Here is a 19,883-nt window from a genome sequence, read left to right as displayed (position 1 = left end):
CCTATTTTCCTGTTAGCATGTTAGCATTTCATCAGGTACACCCGCTATTTTGCAATATGTTAGCCTATTTTCCTGTTAGCATGTTAGCATTTCATCAGGTACACCCGCTATTTTGCAATATGTTAGCCTATTTTCCTGTTAGCATGTTAGCATTTCATCAGGTACACCCGCTATTTTGCAATATGTTAGCCTATTTTCGTGTTAGCATGTTAGCATTTCGTCAGGTACACCCGCTATTTTGCAATATGTCAGCCTATTTTCCTGTTAGCATTTCGTCAGGTACACCCGCTATTTTGCAATATGTTAGCCTATTTTACTGTTAGCATGTTAGCATTTCATCAAGTACACCCGCTATTTTGCAATATGTTAGCCTATTTTCCTGTTAGCATGTTAGCATTTCATTAGGTACACCCGCTATTTTGCAATATGTTAGCATTTTTAACTGTTAGCATGTTAGCATTTCATTCATTATCATTAGAAAATAAACCCAGACTACCGGGCAGAATGTGAAATCCTTATCGAGTTGCTATCATGTTGCCGTATACTGTTAGCAGTTTAAGTCATTAGCGTGTTAGCTAATCATCATTAGAAATAGTACCTGATGACAGGGCAACCAGGGTTGCTGTCTTGCCGTATGTTAGCATAGTAGCTACTAGCATGTTAGTGTTTTATCCATCTGGATAAGAAATTGTTTATTGTATCCCTCTTCCTCAGCACTTTCTGTACTTAAATGGCTATCATATGTTAGCATGCCAGCAGTTTTTTTTTCTTAGCCACAAGAAATGGTAAAAAATATTAGAAATAGCACTAAAAGCACCCATCTGAGATTATCAAAGTAAAGAAGATGACACAAACAATTTGGGTGATAAGATAGCAGGCCGCGCTTGATTGCGTTAGCAGGGGAAAAAACATGAAACTTAAAAGGGAAATCCAAAAATGTTAATCTCCCAGCCTGCAGCGAGTGGGTACAAGTAAAGTGTGTGAAAGGCAGGAGTTGAGTTAAGCTCACGGCTCCAAGGCATCGCAGCATGCAGAAAGAGAGATAAGAAAAAAATAACAACAAAGATGTCGCTTTTGAATATGGATGAGTTCAACTGTTTTTGACCTACTAGAGGAGGAGCTTGATAGTTTGACAGCACACACTTCACCTGAAGAAAAGACAACAGGACACACGTATAAAAACAATGCGCTCTCTTGTTCCTTTCATGATGACAGTCTTGCAAAATAAATGATAATAAATAAATAATAATAAATAAATAAAAATCCTCAAAAAAAAAGGCTGAAAAACATTCAATATACATTTTCCACAGAGAATGGGAGAAAACAAAAATAAATAAATTAAAAATATTTAAAATAAAGAAAGATGTGGAACCTTGAGTATGATGGTGAAACATAGCAAAAAATACAATAAATACAAAAGCTAAAATAACGTAAAAGTAATTCAGAAAAAATGTGTAGTACAATAAAAAAAACACTTCAAACTTTAAAAGGAAAAAGCAAAAAATTAAAATACTGGGGAACAGAATTAAGAAAATATATACAGTATAGAGATAAAATCAGAAATATCTTGCAATTCTGAAAACCAAGCTGCTTGGAAATGGTCTTGTATCCTTCCTCTGGTCCATGTTTAACATGGTACACACAATGCTAACAAATAGCACAGTGACTACTTAATCACCCTTCAAATAGACCGAGTGACTGTTTACAAGTTTGAAGACACCTGTGCTGCTAATTAGAGGACACACCTTGGTTTAAAGTGTTTTTTTTTTTTGTTAAACCGCAATTCATAAGCACTGTCAGATTTCCATTGGTTCATTTTCATGAATTTTTTTGCATTTGAGTTCAGATTTGCCGTATAGGATTCATGAATGGCAACGCTCACCCCCTTCAACTCAGCCATTTTGGTTTAATGAATGCAAATATATTCAGGTTTGTAAATTAAATTTTTATATACTGTAGTCCTAGTCTCCCACTAAAAGCACACGGAGGGGGGAGAGAGAGAGTGAGAGAGAGAGAGACATAAGGGGGGGGGGGGGCTGCTTTCTGCAGAGCTCAACACAATTCCCATCCAGATTGGATGTGTGTGTGTGTGTGCGCGGTCTTCCATCCCCTTCTGGTGCCGCACCCTCTGCTCGGTTTAGACCTCTCCCCAAGCAGCCACCAGCATCCTCCTCCGCCCCTCCTCCTCCTCCTCTTCCTCCTCATCGCCACTCGGCGCGTTGTTGTGTGCCTGCCACGGACACGCGAGGCGGGAAAAGATGTCCCCGAGCGGCCGCTGGTTCTTGTGCCTGATCGGCGCCGCCTGCCTGGGGCTGCCCTTGCCGATGCGCGCGCAGGTACGATCGCCCGCCTTTTGTCACATTTACATGCACATGTTCATACTGTTGTATGTCAATTGTGGGTGATGATGCTTGTTCTGTCTCAAATGAATGGCGAGAATGAGGAATCTTCTGTATTGATTTACTGTATGACTCTACTTTTTATGTATTTACATTATTGATTTTTTTTCCACGTTTGTATGCACACAGTGGATTTTTTTTTAGTCTGTATGCACAAAACGGCTTATTTTTTCCATATTTTTGTTGACCATATATTATTTTTAGCCATGTCTCTAAGCAGTTTTTACCCCATCATGTCGATAGCAACAATGTTTATTTTCTTAATTTTTTTCTGAAAGTATTCTATTTTCTTCTATTTCTCAAAGCACGCTATTCATTTTCTTTTTTTTTCTTTTTTTTAATGCAGACTGACAATTTTTCTGATTCTGAGGAATTTATATATAAAAAAAAGAAGAAAAAAATATGCTTTGCGCCGCTGTGGGTGTGAACAGTAACATAGTTTCTCTCATTACCTTTAAATGTGGCGCAATCCGTCTGCTTGTGCACCGTTCAAATTCACCAACGTTCGCGTTGAACTACCTGCGCCAACAGTTAGACGTGGTTCCAGCAAGCGTGCTCGTCGACTTTCAGCCACCGAATTGCATTTTCCATTTTTGAACGTTCTCGGTCGGAGATCCTCCACCTCCTCCCCCTGGTTGACCCCATTGTTGTGATATTATCACGAGAGGTTGCAAATGACGCAAGTCAGTCACAGTTTGTCAACCCTTGGCCTCCAAAATGTTTTGACTTGGCTTGAGACGACATCAAAAAATGATCAAGGAATCAATTAATCAGGAGGTAACGTTCATTTGCGCTCTGCTGCTCGTGTTGTACAAACGTGCGTGCGTGTGTGTTGAATCATTAGCGGAGAGCAGGGTGCGGGTAATTAATGATACTCGCCAAATAGAAGCCGGCAGACGAGCAGATTTCCACATCGACGTTAATGAAGGCAGCAAAACACAGTCGGGATGTTTCGACAAATGAACACGCGTTAGTTTGACTGTCGACGTGCTTTGCCGCCTCGTTTTCCGATTTCAAAAGACTTTTTAATGGCCATTTTGATTTTTTAAAATATATTTATTCTTTATTTGACCATAAATCAAGAACAGTTTCTTATTTACAATGGCAACCTGGAGCAATTTTCGGTCTCACTGTCTTGCCCAAGGGCACTTCAGCAGTGGGCAGTCAAAGCAGGGATTCAAACCACCAACTCTTCAGTCACTGGACGAGCCACTTGACCAACTGAGACACAATATCATCACTACTTAAAATTTTATTATTTTCTTTCAATAATGTATTATTTTAGGGGTGGTATGGAAATTCACAATTGAATTTTAATGTGCTTTTAATTGGCATTTTTATTCCAAATATATATATAGATAAAATCATTATAATTGACATTTAATTAATTGCATGCTTTTAAAATTATGTTTTATTTTTTTGGGGGACTGTGTAAAGTTCTTAATCTAGTTTTAATTCACCATTTAAGTGTATTTTTTTCTACGTAATTTGAATAAATTGAATTAAATGTATTTTTAAGGAAAGTAACACTTTTTGGGGGGGGGTAATGTGCAAATATCTTATTTAATTTGAATATTTTTTTATTATAAATTCATATGACTAAAATGGTTATTTAAAGTAATTAGCATTTAAATATATTTTAACAGCTTTGGGAGGAGTGTCCTTTAAAAAAAAGAATGCAAATCACAATAAAAAAATTATATAATATTTTTAAGGTCTCAATTTCGTTTCTTATTTTTTTTTATAGATGATATCAATTCAATATTTTAAATACACAATAATTACTTTAATCAAATTCAATTCACTTAAGTCATTAAAATATTAATTACAGTTTTTGTGATTGGTAAGCTCTTATTTTTAAATATGTTCAGTTTAATTAAATGCAAATGCATTTATTTTATTTTTTTACATTTAAATGAACACAATAGTAGGTAATCTAAATCAAATCCAATTTAATTTGAATTATTTCATCATTTTACTTGCTATCAAATTCAGTCTGGCGCCCCCTGTGGGACCTTGTGGCATTGAACTTGAATCAGGTGCTCTCGCGTGTGCGTGCGCGTGCCTGTGTGGAGGTAGCAGGTGCAAGCGCATCACAGCACATTAGGTTGGTAACGGAGGCGTGCGATTGACATGATTGGCGATATTGCCATCTGTGTTGGCACCGGCGCGGGTCACATGTTCCCGCTCTCACGCTATTAGAGCTGTGCTGGTATGCGTGTGCAGGTGTGTATTAGATTGGAACGACGCGAGAATGCACTTTTAGCGAGTGGTTTGATGCAATAATGCACAGAATAATTTTGAGAAATGACAACATAATAATACATCGATAAAAGAACGAATGCTTAAAATACAAATTAAAAAGATTAAAAAACACCCAAAAAATTAAATGTGGACTCATCAGACCGCAGCACATTTTTCCACTTATATATACAAACGGTGTGTCTAATTTGTTGTTGTCTGTGTGTGTTCAGGTGGTGGCTGACGACACGTACTTAAACGAGGTGCAGAACTCAGGTACGTGAGCGGACTCATCCCATGATGCCCCCCCCCCCAAATTCACCTCGCCGCCATTTCCTATTCTTGCTTTGTTTGGGCGCAAGGAAGCTCTTCTTTCTCCTTCTCCTGCAGCTGGAAGCCTGCCACCATTTTTTAATTTATCTCTTCCCTTGGAGAAAGGGGGCGGGGGGGTTAGGGAAGGGGGGGTATGACGTACGTTGAAAAGGGGGAGGGGGGCGTGATGGGAGTAGGGCAAGGCTTTCACGCGCAGTTTGACGTACACCCGCAGGTATTTGCCACTGCAGCTGTTAATACACATTGTGGTTATTGGTGTGTGGGGGATAAACACCCTCAAATATAAAGCATCCCCCCCCCCCAAACTAAATACCCCCCTTTAATAGAGCAAGTGTGGAGCGTGTCAAATGTGCTTTGTGGCGGGGAAATGGATTATACGAGCAGGGAGGCTGAGTGTTCCCATGGCGATGAGGAGAGGGCTGTTGTCGTGGCGATGATGGAGTGTGTGCGTGTTTGGCAGAATGGGGGAGGTGGAAGATTTTTTTGGTTAAGTCTCTACATTGTGATTAAAAAAAATAAAAAATAAATATGGGCTTTATTTCTAAAAATTCACGGTTATTAGCTGAAAAAAGTTGGGTGACAAATTAAAACATAATAAAAGAACATGTTAATATTGTATTTATATTTAATGTATTTTCTTTAGGGTTTAGTAGGATTTAATGCAAATATCTTGGCTTGTTTTACAAAAAAAAAAAATCATTAATGATATATATTTTTTTTAATTAATAGGTTGTAATAGTAATGCACAATTATTTGGATTTTTTTTTTTTTAATTTATTTACCGTAGTCGGATTTTAAATGCAAAGTAGAAAAATCTGACAGATTTTTTTGTAATTGAGTTTTTTTTTAATTGAGGAAGATATTGTATACACATTTTTCTACAATAGTACTAAAAAAATGGATATTAGTACAATTTCATGCAAAAAAAGAACCATAAGCAAACAATTTTAAGAGGCTACTTGGTTGAAAAAAGGCTTCTTCTTTTTTTAAATCAATTAAATAAAGTTATAATACTATAATGCAATGCTTATTATTATTATTATTATATGGAATTTAGCATAATTTCTTTTACAAAATAACGTACCATTTAATTAGTATAAAATGTCACTTAAATTATATTTGCAAATGAATAGACGTTAGAATGATAAAACTTTTTTTTGGTGGGATTTCATACAAAAACATTCAGCATAATTAGTAGAAAGCAGATTGGTATTATTATTGTTGTTGTTGTTATAGGGCGGTGGTGGGATAAGTAAATTAATGAATGTATTAATAATAGAGGGGGCATGGGTAATATAAATATTTAAAAATAATTAAAAAATAATAATTATGCCCCCCAATTATTATGATTTTTTTTTCCTACATATATTTATTTTATTTTCTCTTTTTTGAGCTGACCATGTCATTGGGTGTGAAAGTCGGTGTGGCGTTGGTCGTTATGCTAATGAGCTCCATTGTTACGTCCTTTCAAACTCCTTTGGGTAGCCAAGCATTCCAGACACACAATTAATTTGTCCCCTTTAAAGTCGGAGTGAAGCACAGCTTGAAATGTAAAACAAGAAGAGTCCCGTTTTTTTAATTTATTTTTAAAACCACTTAAAAGTTGCACTCACGCTGTACTTTGTTAGTGGAGCAGCCTGACATGAATTAATGATGAAGTACAAGAAGATAGCCAAGTGATACGCAAACAGTCACATCCTAACGGGACACAAGCCGCTGCGGAAATCACAACTTTGCACCCCCGAAACGATTCTTTGTCTCCTCCCCGTTTGCCGACTCATCTATTGATCTTCGCTTTTGGTTCTTCTTCGCTTGTTTCGCTCCGATTCTCTTTGCTTCCCCTTTTTTTGCGCTTCGTCTTATCTCGTGTGTGTGTGCGCGAATATGATAAGACTACTGCTGGTTAGCGAAGCGCGTCCGCCATTAATCACAGTTTAGCTGCAGTCTGGCGTCAGGACAAAAAAAAAAAAAACAGTGCAAGAAACACCAAAAAGCAAAGTCGCATGAAAAGGATGACTAAAAGAAAACAATTGTGGTCTTGCGGAACATTTTACAATTTGATGTTTGGAGAAAATTGGCAAAAGGTTTTCACAGGGAATTTTTGACCTGAGCTACCATTATAGACAAAAACTAGAAAAATTCCCGCGAAAATTTTGAATGGGACTGCTGACTCTTGTAAATGAGCTGAACAGTTTAAAATTTAAACGACTGGAATCGGTCAAGAAATGTGGAAGTTAACCATAATCAACATCAACTAAAAGTATCTCACTTTCCCTTTAAGAAAAATGCACTTTTCACACACACACATTTGACTTGGAGACGTCACGCTCCCACATTCCATTGATATTGTATGAGAGACGCACACCTCGAACAAAAGCCTCTCACGACTTAATGGTTCAAGATGCAGATTCAAGAAATGGCTCGTTAGAACGGCAAGGGTTTGGGGATACGCGAGCATGTTCTCACTTTTTTAATCGGATGAAAAATGACCAAATGAGAGCAGGTTGAAAACTTATGATTTATCCAAAATGAAGAGGAAAAAGGAGGCGAATTTAACATGGAAAAGATAGGCGAGTTAGTCCGACTTCTCCTTGCTTAAAGTGAAAATAAAGGTACTAAATGACACCTTAGCCAAATAAAAGTTAGTTTGTCTGAAAGAAGAGACTTGTCACTACAAAATGTGAGAATTTGATGTCTAGTGAGCAAAGATTGTGGCCATGGTGACGAGTTGAAGTGAAACTTTTGACTTTTGGAAATATATTTTTTTGGTTCCCGCCACTCAAAGCCTAATTGCTCCACAGAGTGTAATAGAAGGCTATTTCACTCACTGTCTTTGAACCCGCACAGGGGGGAGAGCTTTCATTCCTTAAAATGAATTTCGACACTGAGCTAAAGATGGGAAAAATTGCTACAAAATGAGCTAAAATTCATATCGGTCGGACAACGTATGCGCGCGCAGCGTGTCTTGGAAAAAGGTGCTTGATCTGTAATTTGTCCCCCCTTTCTCCATTCATTTCCTATGGGAGTTTTTTGGGAATTGCGTCGCCATGGTAACTCGGAATTCCTAGAAAACTAATGCCGCACCGAGTCAGATCGAGCCGCATCGTTTGATACCTCATTTGTCCCAGTGCGATCTACGGTACGGGCCGCATTTTTGCGGAAAAATCTGGGGATTTTCTAGGGTGGAGAGTAATATGTGCTGCTTTCAGCAGTCCCATAATGAGGTTTGAAAGAAGGGGGTCCTCACTTTTCATGTCTTACCCCCCCACCCCCCCCCCCCAGTCCCTCTGTCCTGCTCCGAGGGTTTCACCGAGCTGGGTTACTACAACGGCACCGTGTCCCAGACGGACTCGGGCGCCCCGTGCCTCAAGTGGACCGAGTTCCCCGACTATGTCGTGCAGTACCCGGGCCGCGGCCTCGGCGAGCACAGCTACTGCCGGAACCCGGACCGCGAGTCCAACCCCTGGTGCTTCTTCCGGCAGAACTCGGGCGCCATCGGATGGGCCTACTGTGACTGTCACCAGGGTACGACAAACCGCAACACTTCTGTTTTGAGTTGGCTTCAATGGAGAGATTGTCCTTGGTGTTTGAAGAAAAATACATGCGTTAAGAGTTATTGGACACACAAAATTGTCTTTGATGCTTACAAAAAAAAGACATTATGCAGTTTTTCCAACAAAGGTTCGAACGACTGGTGCTTTTCGTAAAGATCAGACGCAAATACGTCACTTTCAGTTGTCTTTGATTTGTACAAAAAAGGTGTTAATTCAGACGTCTTTGATGTTTTTGATAAGACATATGCATCATTGTGCATTACATTTTGTCATCTTTGATACGAGGATGGTCTTTCATGTTTATAAAACATTTCGCACACTTTCATTTGTCTTTGATGTTTTCAAAGGGCTTGACCGTTTCCTCAAAGACTCAAATTCTCTTTGGACTGTAAACTGTCTTTGATGTTCAAACAGATGTTACTTTTGAGGTCTCTAAACTAAAAGACGGTCTCTGATGTTTTTTAAAAAGCATCTGCAAGTTTAAGATTGAAATTGTCTTTTGATGTTCCCAAAAAGACCGGTTGCTTGAAAGGCTGTAAACTCCCAAAACAAAAAAAAAATCAAGGCTGTAAATTGTTGTCAATGTTTGTGAAAAGATGTTAGTTCCATCAAAGGATTTAAGTTGTCTTTGATGTTTAGCCCAAAAAACTGCCGTTGAAGATTGCAATTGTCTTTGATGTTCACATACCTTCCGCACATCCCCGTCGGTTAGGCGCCGCCAGGCTGGTCGGCGGCTCGTCGTCCAACAGCGGGCGCGTTGAAGTGTACCTGAACGGCCAGTGGGGGGCGGTGTGCGACTCTCACTGGACCGATTGTGACGCCAGCGTGGTCTGCAGGCAGGTGGGCTTAAGGTAAGACCCTCCGGTCTCGTAACATCCACACCGGGGACGTCGCACTCACCGTGTGTTTTTTTTTTTTTCCGTTTGGGTCAGCGACATCGGTACGGCGTTGCGACACTCGCAGCTCGCCTCGGGTTCCGGCCTCTTCCACTTTGAGCGTCTGGGTTGCCATGGCGACGAGAGCAGCGTGAGCGCCTGCAGGAGCAGGACGTTCGTCACCGGGGACTGTAACCATGGCAACGAGGCGGCCGTCCTGTGTGCGCCTCCTGAAGGTCAGGCAGATTTACACACACAGGCACAGACACATTGTCGAACAAGTAAATTGTTTTGGACTTTTATATACGCTATGTTTACAACCTTGAACTTAACCATTTTTTTTTTTATATTATGATTTCAAATTTCAAATCTACACCAATGCAAATTTGATTTTAAAAATAATAGAGACACATCATCAACAAAATCGAAGACTGACAGGTGTGACGTGTGACATTTACCAGGCAGCGGACCTCCGCTACGCCTGGTCGGAGGTGGGGAAGACTTTGAAGGACGCGTGGAGGTCTTCCACGGCGGGAGGTGGGGCTCCGTGTGCGACGACCAATGGGACGACAGAGACGCGGAGGTGGTGTGCCGACAGTTAGGCTTCAGGTACATTAAGAGTTTTGCAATATTTGCTACTTTCATTTAACTATTAAAATACTTTTTTTTTCTCCATAGAACTGTTGGGTTAAAAAGTAACCCAAATTGGGGAAAAAGCTAACCCAGTATTGGGTCCAAAAAGAACGGAACTAATGCTGGGTTATTTATACATTTATACAAAAATGGCAATCAGCTTCAACCCAATTTGTTGGGTCAAAACAAATAACCCAACTTTGGCTAAAATCAACCCAATCCAATTGAAATCCATAACAGCAAGTGGGTTGGGAAAACAACCCAACAATTTTTTTGTATGTATTGAGCGTCTATATGTGTGTACTAGCGGCGTGGCCAAGGCGTGGTCATGGGCTCACTTCGGTCAGGGTTCGGGTCCCATCATGCTGGACGCCGTCAAGTGCACGGGAAACGAACTGTTCCTGGATCAGTGTCCGCACGGTCACTGGGAGCAGCACAACTGCGACCACATGGAGGACGCCGGAGTTTCCTGCAGCCCTTACACAGGCATGACGCACACACACACACCATGCACACACTCAGCCTTAAAAGTTTCTATTTATATCCTCTGCCCATCAATAAATCATTACTCAGCGAAAAACAGCTGTGGTGAAGGACTGGTACAGTTAACACAGACAATGTACGCTTATAAAAGCATAAGCCAAACATAAACAAGGTCATTAATGTTTTAAGTGGGCTAAATGTAGCGGTTTGACGCTTTCAGATGGGGTGGTGCGTCTGGTGGGGGGCGACAGTCCCTGGGAGGGCCGCGTGGAGGTGCTCCACAACGGCGACTGGGGGACGGTGTGTGACGACCGCTGGACGCAGCAGCACGCCCAGGTGGTTTGTGGACAACTAGGATACAGGTAGATTTCGGATTCAAAAGGAAGGAAAACCTCATAAGTTCACTATATTACAGTATACTGACTTTTTCTCTCCTCGAAGGGGCCACGCCGAGGTGGTGTCGGACGGGTTGTTCGGCGAGGGCGCCGGTCTCATCCTGCTGGACGACATCCACTGCGACGGCTCCGAGACGTCCCTGCTGGACTGCCGGCACGGCATCTGGGGTCGCACCGACTGCTCCCACGCCGAGGACGTCGGCGTGCGCTGCAGAGGAAAGCCCGAAGACGAGTCCAACGACGTGCCTGTCGTTGCGCCGTCCACAGGTGAGGGAGGGTCGGTTGCGCGCGGGACACTCCGATAGGTACACCCAATTGAAAACTAAAGTGGCGAAATAAGGCAAAATATGAAAAATACAATTTTATGCTTCTTTCCCCTTCTACAAAGCTAATGATATTTTTCTGAATATTGGCAGGCCCGCTGCTGCGTCTTGCCGGGGGCGTCAACAGGAAGGAGGGACGCGTGGAGGTCTATCTCCATGGCGACTGGGGGACGATCTGTGACTCGGGTTGGAACGACCTCAACGCCGCTGTAGTGTGCAGGCAGCTGGGCCACAGGTGACAAGCAACATAGCGGCTAAAGTTTCAAATGCTAGCTTTCAGTGTTAGCTTCCAACATGACCGCAAGGATTAGCTTCCAAAATTAACGTTATAATCTAACATACAAAGCATACATTGAAGTCAATGTTGGAGGCTAAGTAAAGAAAAAGCTAATGCTGAATCAAAGTTGGCAGCTAATGTCGAAATTAGTGTTAAAGCTAACGGTTTTCCTGAGTGCTAACACTATAGGTAATGTTTTAAGCTAACATTAGAAGCTAACAGTTAAAGCTAACGTTAAAGCGGTAACAGAAGCCAACTTTAGACTCTAACGTTGGAAGCTAATGTTAAAGCTAACATTAGCAGTAAAGTTCAAAAATATTTTCTAAAATAAAAAAATATATTTAAAAATGGAAACTAACATTTGAATATAAAGTTGGAAGGTAACTTAAAGCTACTCTTTGCAACAATTTAGCCCAAAATCTTTACAATAGCCTTTTTATTTGGCCATTTATGATTGAAACACATTTTAATTAGTAGATTAGCGGTTCACAATGCGCGCTCGCCTGCAAGCCTCAGGCCAATAGTTTTCAGACTGGATTCGGGTTTGAATTTCTGTCTGCGGATGTGAAGTCATGTGCGCATTGTGTACGTGAAAAAAAGTGTGTGCAGTTTAATTTTTCGTCAAAAGGTGGCAGCGATTCAGAATTGAATTTTCTGTGTTCAGTAGCTTTAAGAATCCATTTCTTGGCAGTTCAGTCTTGCCTAACTCTGGCTAGGTCACACTGGAAGATAACGTTGGTCTTCCTTCTCCCCCAGCGGCGGAGCTCTGGCGGCCGGTGGCTTCGGGCAGGGCAAAGGACCGATCCACCTGGACCAAGTGAGGTGCACTGGCAAGGAGGAGTTCCTTGGCGAGTGTCCCTCTCTGGGTCTTAACATCCTGGGCTGCAGGCGTGGGCAAGCAGCCGGGGTCAAGTGTGATGCCTCGACGCACGATCCGACAGTTCGAGCCGACCATCCGGAGGCCAGCTGCGGGGTCAGGAAGCTTCAAGAGGAGGGTGGGGAGACCAAGGCTGGAGGGGGAGGACGAAACGTGCTCAGGTGAGTGGAATAGCACTAGGTTGCAGTTTGGCTCCATCTGGTGGATTCTATCTGCAACTGTAACCAATACAATACAGCAAATGAAGTGTCTGTGTCTCATATGTACTTAGGACATTACTTGGCTATATTTGACAATTTAACCCCCCCCCCAAAAAAAAAGTATTTTAAAAAAATTCTGGATGAAAAAATGTCTAAAATAGAATATATTCTATATAATAAACCTAACCAGATTTTTGACATATTCACAATGCTAACCTCTGGTTGCAGGTCGTCGTGGCCTTGGCAGGCGTCTGTGTGGCTTCAGTCCCAAAGTCAAGATGGCGGCCCTCTCTGCAGCGCCACTCTGATTGGCTCCTGCTGGGCGCTCACATCCGCCACCTGTTTCGCCAGGTAACACACACACACAGCAAAAAGTATCAACAAGAAATACTTGTGATAAACTTCATCTTCCTGCTTTTGTAACATACATCATGAACCTCATCAGATTTGGAACGGAGCCGTCCAGGTATGTGGTACGGGTAGGGGCTTCTGAGCGGACCCTGACCCCGGAGCGGGTGGTGGTCCACAAGAAGTTCAAAGGTCAGAGTGGAGGTCACGACCTGGCATTGCTCAAGCTGCCTGGCGCCCAGAAGGGTCACTGCTTCACCTTTGACCCCCACGTCAACGCCGCTTGCCTGCCCGATGACAACCACAGCAGCACACCTGCTGCCTGTGTCGTCATGGTGACCACGCGGTGGAGTACACCAGGTGGGTTTCACAGGGTATCGGGTGGGATGATATTGACCATTGGGATGATTTTGAAGCTAATTTCGGAAGCTAGTTCACTGGGTGGCCCCCAATGATAGTTTCAAAATTAGCTTCCAACGTTAGCTTTTGATGTTAGTTGTCAAAGTTACTGCTTCAAATGGTAGCTTCAGTATTAGCTCCTGAAGTGTAATGTAGTGGTAATGGTGAGGCTAACTTCAGAAACCCAAATGGAAACATATGTTGGAAGCTAACGTAATGTTGACGTTAACTTCAGAAGATGTTGACAGCCAATGCTATAGCTAACTTTGAAAGCCAAGCTAATGTTGGTCTTTCTGAATTATATTAGAGAGAAGCTTGAAAGTTAACATTGGAATCTAACGATGCCAACTTTGAAAGCTATTGTTGGTCTTCCTTTGCGCTAACGCATAGGTGTCAAACTCCGGTCCTGGAGGGCTGCAATGCTGCAGGTTTTGGATGTTTCCGTTCTCCAACACAGCTGATATATGATCAGCTCATCAGCAAGCTCTGCATAAGCCTGATAACGATCCTGCTGATTGGAATCAGCTTGTGTTGGAAGAGGGAAATGTCCAAAACCTGCAGGACTGCAGCCCTCCAGGACCGGAGTTTGACACCTATGAGCTAACGGAAGCTAATCTAATCTCGAAAGCTAATAATGTTGGAAACTAACAGTCTTTAATCTAGTATCCACTACTAATAATAGTAATAGCGGAAGCTTTCTTCACTAGCTCAAATCAAAAGCTTGTGTTGGAAGATAATGTTAGACGTAATGCTGACGCTATCCTCAGAAGCTAACATTGTCAGCTAACAGTGGGAGCTAATTCTAAAGATAACTTTGGAAGCTAAGATTGGTCATCCTCAATCCCAATATTAGAGATAACCTTTGAAACAAATCTTGAAAGCTAACGTTGGAAAATGTTTCTAACTTTGGAAGCTAAAGTTGGTCTTGGAAAGTTGGAAGTTAATCTCATAAGCTAACGTTTGAAGCTAACGTTACGTAACTTTGTTTGTATGACATTTCTATGATTCTATTGATGTTTCTGTGTCCTAGACTCTGTCCTGGCGTCGTGGGTTCCCGTCATGTCGTCATGGCAATGCAAGAAGCGTCACGGCGACAGCTTCTCCAGCCATGGCACCGTGTGCGCCGGCAGCCCCCCAGACACCAGCGCGCTCCACGGCGGCGGCGACGGTTGCCGTGGCAACTCCGGAGGCGGCCTGCTGTGTCAGGGCGAGGCCGGGCGGTGGGTGCTGGTGGGAGTTGTCGCCGGGAGCTACGGCTGCGCGGACCCGTCCTCACCTGCCCTGTACACGCGCGTCAGCCGCTTCCGTAGCTGGATCGACGATGTCACCCGGGCCGATTCGCAAAACGTCCGACGAGGGGAGGAAACAAACGACATCGGACTTCACGCACAAGCAAAACACACACACCACTCGCAGGTAACGGTTTGATTGAGGCCTCATTGGCTTACCACCTGTGCCATGGGACCACCGGAGAAAATGTGAACTCTGATTGGTGGATGCCTTGCTTCCCAACGAAAGGCCAAATAAATGATGGCCGATCAGCATGTCCAAAATTTTGCAAATTACGTGGCAGGGTGCTCAATTAAGACAACAATTAGCATCGGCGCTAACTGCTAATTAATGTACAGCTGATAAACATGCAACAATGTCAACAAAAAAAGGGCTTTTCTTTGTAGGCTCATAACAGATGACTGAGCTAGTTTCAAATTGGACCGTACCAGTGTTTCAAATGTGAAAAACATCCGTAGCCGTTAAGGCTGACACAATTGAAGTATTTGTGGTTGATGGAACAACAAACGGTCATTATTTAGAACATATCATGGTGACATGGTTAATGCGTTAGTTCATGTTTATATTTACTAATAAGAATTGAGGCCTGCTTAACTGCAGCGTCTAAGATTTATGACTGACAATCATTTTGCTTTGCCTCACTTACCTTTAAGTTGGTGATCCATGAAGCAGGAAGGTGTGAATAATGTAATTATCAATAAAAAAAACACTGGTACGGTCCTTAAATGTCCAGAATCTGACAAAAAGCCATTGAAAGTCTGATTTTGATTGTGTAGAGGTAGAGTGTGTGCGTGTGTGTGTGGACTGTGAACATGTCAATGACAGCATTGCTTCTAACCACTAGATGGCGCTATCGTCCAGTTTTCTCTCGCTATTTTATTTATTTATTTTATTTTCAGTGTATTGTAATTGTTTGGACTATGTGTCTTGTGTAGTGGCTCATTATGTCGTCCGACATCTGCTCACCGGATATCCCCGGTGCTGTTTGTGTAGACATAATCAACATTAAAGCTTCCAACAGCGGGCCATGTGACATTCTGCTCGCGATTCTGTACTGTACATGATAAAAGTTACAACAGCACGCCGGGAAAAGCTCTTCCTGATCATGAACATTTCACTTCTTCTGAACATAATCAACATTAAAGCTTCCTTCAGCAGTTCAAAAGACTTATCGCCTTTGATGCCGTCCACGATGGAGAGTCTGCATTTTCAGTTGTTATATCCAAAAATAAAAAGGTAAAGTGACATTTGTATATACTAGGGGTGGAAACCTCACGATACGATACAAGGCTCATGATAATGATTATCTCACAATATGACGATACCGCAATTATCGATATATTGGTCAGGTAATAAATCCACGATAAAACTATAAGACATAAATTGATGTTTTTTTCCAATAAGAAAATAGTTTCTTTTTGTACCATTACTGAAACAAAATCCAAAGCCCAAATTTTACACTACAAGCGTCCACAGGTGAGTCTCATTATTCATTACACAGGTGTCAAGCAGACAGTTGATTATAAATGGGTGTTACTTAAAGAAAACACGATCCCACTTGTTTTTGTATTCATTGAGATATTTTTTAAAATGTTACTTTTCAAAGCGGGTGTACTCTTTTACGCTGAGCACTGTAAATTATGTTGCTGCTTACATATTTCAAACCCTTCCTGCTCAGCGAAAAAACCCAAAATGATGATTTAATGCTTAAAGTGAAAGAATATTCCCTTTGCGGGGTGACTTTGTAAGACAAAACTTAATTTTTTTTTTTTTTAAAAAATCACTCTGGGCCAATTTGTTAAATGCATCATGACAATCCTAAAAACAGACTGGCTGCAACTCACAGGAGTAGTAACAAGTGATGCTACGAATATATGAAGAACACATGAATTCATTAACAATAACAGGCCCTCAATGAGATGAAGAAATACTCAATACTTTTACGTCCCCAACAGGCGTGTCATTGTCATTTTTTGGTAACTTGGCAATAAACTTTTTCATTTTTAACGTTCTCCTTTCTAGTCTCGCTCACCGCCGTCACATCGCGACATTCCGCGCGCAATAAGATGGACTGATCCATTAGTAGAAGGGGGAGGGGGGTAGAGACATACGATACAAGAAGCCTTCTGCTGGCATTTTAGCGAAATAATTTGGATCAAAAACCATAATTATCGTGCGTAAATAAGTAAAGACTATATTGGCCATTAGTGTATGAGCAATTTTATGGGGCCCTCTATTAACGCGAAGCCGTAGGCAACTGCCTAGGTTTGCCTAATGGTAAGTCCACGTGGAACATTTACAGCAGTATCAATAAAGTTGTCATTTGATTTGTAGTCTTTGAATAATATTTTTGTCATGAACTCGGTCTAGTGTACTGAGACTGCTCAGATCTTTCAATTGACACGTAGTACAGCTGAATCTATTTTGTCTACTAAATAAATAAGTACCTACCTGTGGAAATTCTACAGGTCTATGCTCCGTTTGGCTATCCAACAGCACCAGTGTCCATGGTCCTTAAATTGGACACTTTATTAGGTCAGCATCATACAGTCACCGATTTACTGTTTTTTTTTGGTCAGGACAAAGTCTGTCTAATAGAAAAATATATACTGTGTATTGTTGTGGCGCCATCTGGTGGCTTGTTGAAGTGAGTGGAGGACTTTTGTTTAGTTGACAAAGCAGTACATTAAATTAATACCTCTTTGACAAAGTCAATTTAGAAGTGAGTGTTAATCATAACATGTATGCAAGTAACATTATTTTAACCACGTGAGGCTCTTTGTTATCTTGCTTTTCACCCCCCCCCCCCATTGAAATGACAGTTTTTTTGTTTGTTTTTTACTGGCTTTATTCCCCAAAAAATGTGCGTACAACACAATATTATCTTCAGTGAACCCATAAAATTATCATAATAAAACCATTTGCTCTTTAAAACATTATACAATTTTTTTGTCACATAATTTACAAAATGGTGGATATGATTGTCTCTCAGATTGATTATTTCCACTTTTCAAATGACAACCTTGTGACAATCAAAAGTTAATAGTGCATGTGTGTGACGTCTTTATCTTTCATCGGAAAAGTGCAGACCCAGATGACTTTTTTTTTTTTTTTATTGCGGCCACAATATCTATATAGCATGCGCACATAATGCTAATTTGTGGCTAATAAATAGATATGTGCACACAAAATACTAGTTAGTAGGTTAATATCATTCCCATTAACAATTATGGAGCCACTTCAATAGTTGACTATTTACATTATTGACATTTATTTTCCCATTCTTGGTCACAAATGATCATTTTGTGTGTTGATGTTATATTTATACTGTGGTCACAATTTATAAATGTTTTGGCCCATGTTGTGACTGCAGATCCATGGAAAGGTGCTGAATGTCTGAGTAATTTTAACAAATGACTACAAAACTAAAGACACGTTTTTGTGTGTTTGTTTGTAAGAGAATGGAGTCAACTGGACCCTTCCTGGTTGTTGACATCTCACTTTTAATCCAAAAATCTTATTTGGTTCTAAATTGTATATTTTTTATGTCGCTTATGGGTTACATCATACTCATACTGCTAATTAAATGTTTAACTTGTTCATTTTGTTGGGGATTTCGCTCACTGCTAGTACCTGCAATATGTGTTGAAGCTAGTTCTTGTAGCAGGCAGGCAGGCAGCGCTGGTTCGAATCCCGTGCCAAGCGGCTCCTTCCTGCCGTTTTTCGCACTGTCGCTCTCGCATTTCCTGTCTCCTATATTTAAAGAAATATATAATCAGCCCAGTTCAAATGGATCTGTAATCTATAGCCATTCATTGCAGTGATTGAGAATGAGTTTTAATATGGCAGTATTAATATGGGCAGTTGTTTTGCTAGTCAAACTTGGGTTGTTCTTACCGACAAATCAGAAGACAGAAAAATGCTGACGGTATCGTGGGCTAGCTAACTGGTCCTCCAAGGTGAATTTGACATCTGATTGGTTAAAGAAACAGTCTCATATTAACAGTGTTTGAGTTACATGGGACAGCACTACGGATTCCAAAAACCCTGGCCAGTGTATACTGACATAGCAACACATCAAGGCTGAAATCTGATTGTACAGAAACATCCGCATACACACTGGAAACTGTGCAGCCGAGAGAAACGCTACATTTGAATTAAGAGCTTGGTGAACAACCAAGAAGAGTCCATTTACCTCAATTTAACTTTCAACCAAGCTTTAATTGTCCGTGGCAGCCAAAGGGCTGTGGGGGCACTGCCCCTCCCCTCGCTGTATAGACGACGGCCTTTTGGCCGCTTTGGACGGGATGTCTGCGAACATGACCGATCTGCCGTCGGGACAGAGCAGCACGCTGGAGTCGGCTTCGCACTTGGTGGTTCTGCTTGGCCACAAGGCCTCGGCGGGGCTGTGCCTGATGGCCAGGGCTCCCCGAGTCAGGACTTCCGTGGTCACGACCGAAGCTCCGGCGTTACTCATCTTGATCAGCATGTCCAGCGATTGCTTGCGAGTCTCCAGCGAGGCCCTCATGGCTTTCCTTTCCTCTTCGTCCTCGTCCTCCTCGTCCGTCTCCGCGGGGTTGTCCTTAAGGCCGATATCCTTCGAGTGGGCGGAGTCTCTCTTGAACGAAAGGTCCAGCGGGACGTCGCTCTGGCGGGCCGTCCTCTCCAGAGCTTGATGGATGTGCGAGAGCTCGTTTCGGATTTTGCTCAGGTGCTCCCAAAGGTGGTGCTGGACGGGGAGGTCCTCCTTCTCCAGGTGGGAGATGTTACGCTCCGCTTCCTGGTACTCCTGTAAGGCCTTGGAGAGGTCGTTGAGGAGAGCAGCCACGGAATCCGAGGCGCCGTCGCCTATGGGGCGCGCGGTCATCGAGTCTTGGCTGCTGTGCCCCCCGGTAGAAGCCGGTAGGGAGGATGGTTCACTTTTGGGACTGATGAGATGATCTGTGTGCAAGGGTTCTGACGACCTTGTCCTGGGGTGCAAACTCTGTGAACTAAAAAGTGGAGAAATGTTCAGTTACAACCAACCAACTGGACTGGCCATCTGGCATACAGGGCAGATGCCCGGTGGGCCGGCATCTTTTGGGGCCGAAGTGGTGCTATTTTATTTTATTTTTTTCTTCCATTTTTCAACAAGAGACCACTCCACAATTTAGACAGAACGGCCCCATTAATCCATTTAAAATATAGACAACAAACTCAACCAATCAACATCTGTCTTCAGGCCAAACTACCAGGGCCAATTTGCCAAATGTTATT

At 42.0% G+C, this 19,883-nt stretch overlaps 2 protein-coding genes across 7 annotated transcripts in view; one reads left to right on the top strand and one right to left on the bottom strand.

Moving 5' to 3' along the window:
• Window positions 1-2,062: 2,062 nt before the first annotated feature.
• On the top strand, window positions 2,063-15,660 carry LOC144038029 (neurotrypsin-like). Its single transcript, XM_077550074.1, has 14 exons — window positions 2,063-2,336; window positions 4,874-4,916; window positions 8,256-8,498; window positions 9,240-9,378; window positions 9,460-9,638; window positions 9,864-10,011; window positions 10,343-10,521; window positions 10,739-10,880; window positions 10,960-11,180; window positions 11,330-11,471; window positions 12,270-12,551; window positions 12,819-12,941; window positions 13,036-13,298; window positions 14,368-15,660. The coding sequence occupies exons 1-14, from the start codon at window positions 2,259-2,261 to the stop codon at window positions 14,763-14,765; spliced, it is 2,580 nt and encodes an 859-aa protein (XP_077406200.1). The 5' UTR covers window positions 2,063-2,258; the 3' UTR covers window positions 14,766-15,660.
• LOC144038030 (C-reactive protein-like) overlaps window positions 11,990-19,883 on the bottom strand; it is a 37,969-nt gene continuing 30,075 nt past the window's right edge. Inside the window, exons 6-10 of one of the 6 annotated variants that reach the window (XM_077550079.1) lie at window positions 18,823-19,618; window positions 18,525-18,599; window positions 18,261-18,380; window positions 12,807-12,929; window positions 11,990-12,608 (exon numbers count right to left, since the gene is read on the bottom strand). In XM_077550079.1, coding sequence (XP_077406205.1) covers window positions 18,847-19,618 — 772 coding nt within the window. In that variant the 3' untranslated portion in view covers window positions 11,990-12,608; window positions 12,807-12,929; window positions 18,261-18,380; window positions 18,525-18,599; window positions 18,823-18,846. Of the gene's footprint in view, window positions 12,609-12,806; window positions 12,930-18,260; window positions 19,619-19,883 lie in introns of all 6 variants that reach the window. The other 5 variants (XM_077550077.1, XM_077550078.1, XM_077550081.1 and 2 more) reach the window with 5 other exon arrangements.

Source organism: Vanacampus margaritifer, chromosome 18, assembly GCF_051991255.1.
Source record: "Vanacampus margaritifer isolate UIUO_Vmar chromosome 18, RoL_Vmar_1.0, whole genome shotgun sequence".
Taxonomy (NCBI): domain Eukaryota; kingdom Metazoa; phylum Chordata; class Actinopteri; order Syngnathiformes; family Syngnathidae; genus Vanacampus; species Vanacampus margaritifer.
This window is presented reverse-complemented; position numbering and strand designations above follow the sequence as displayed.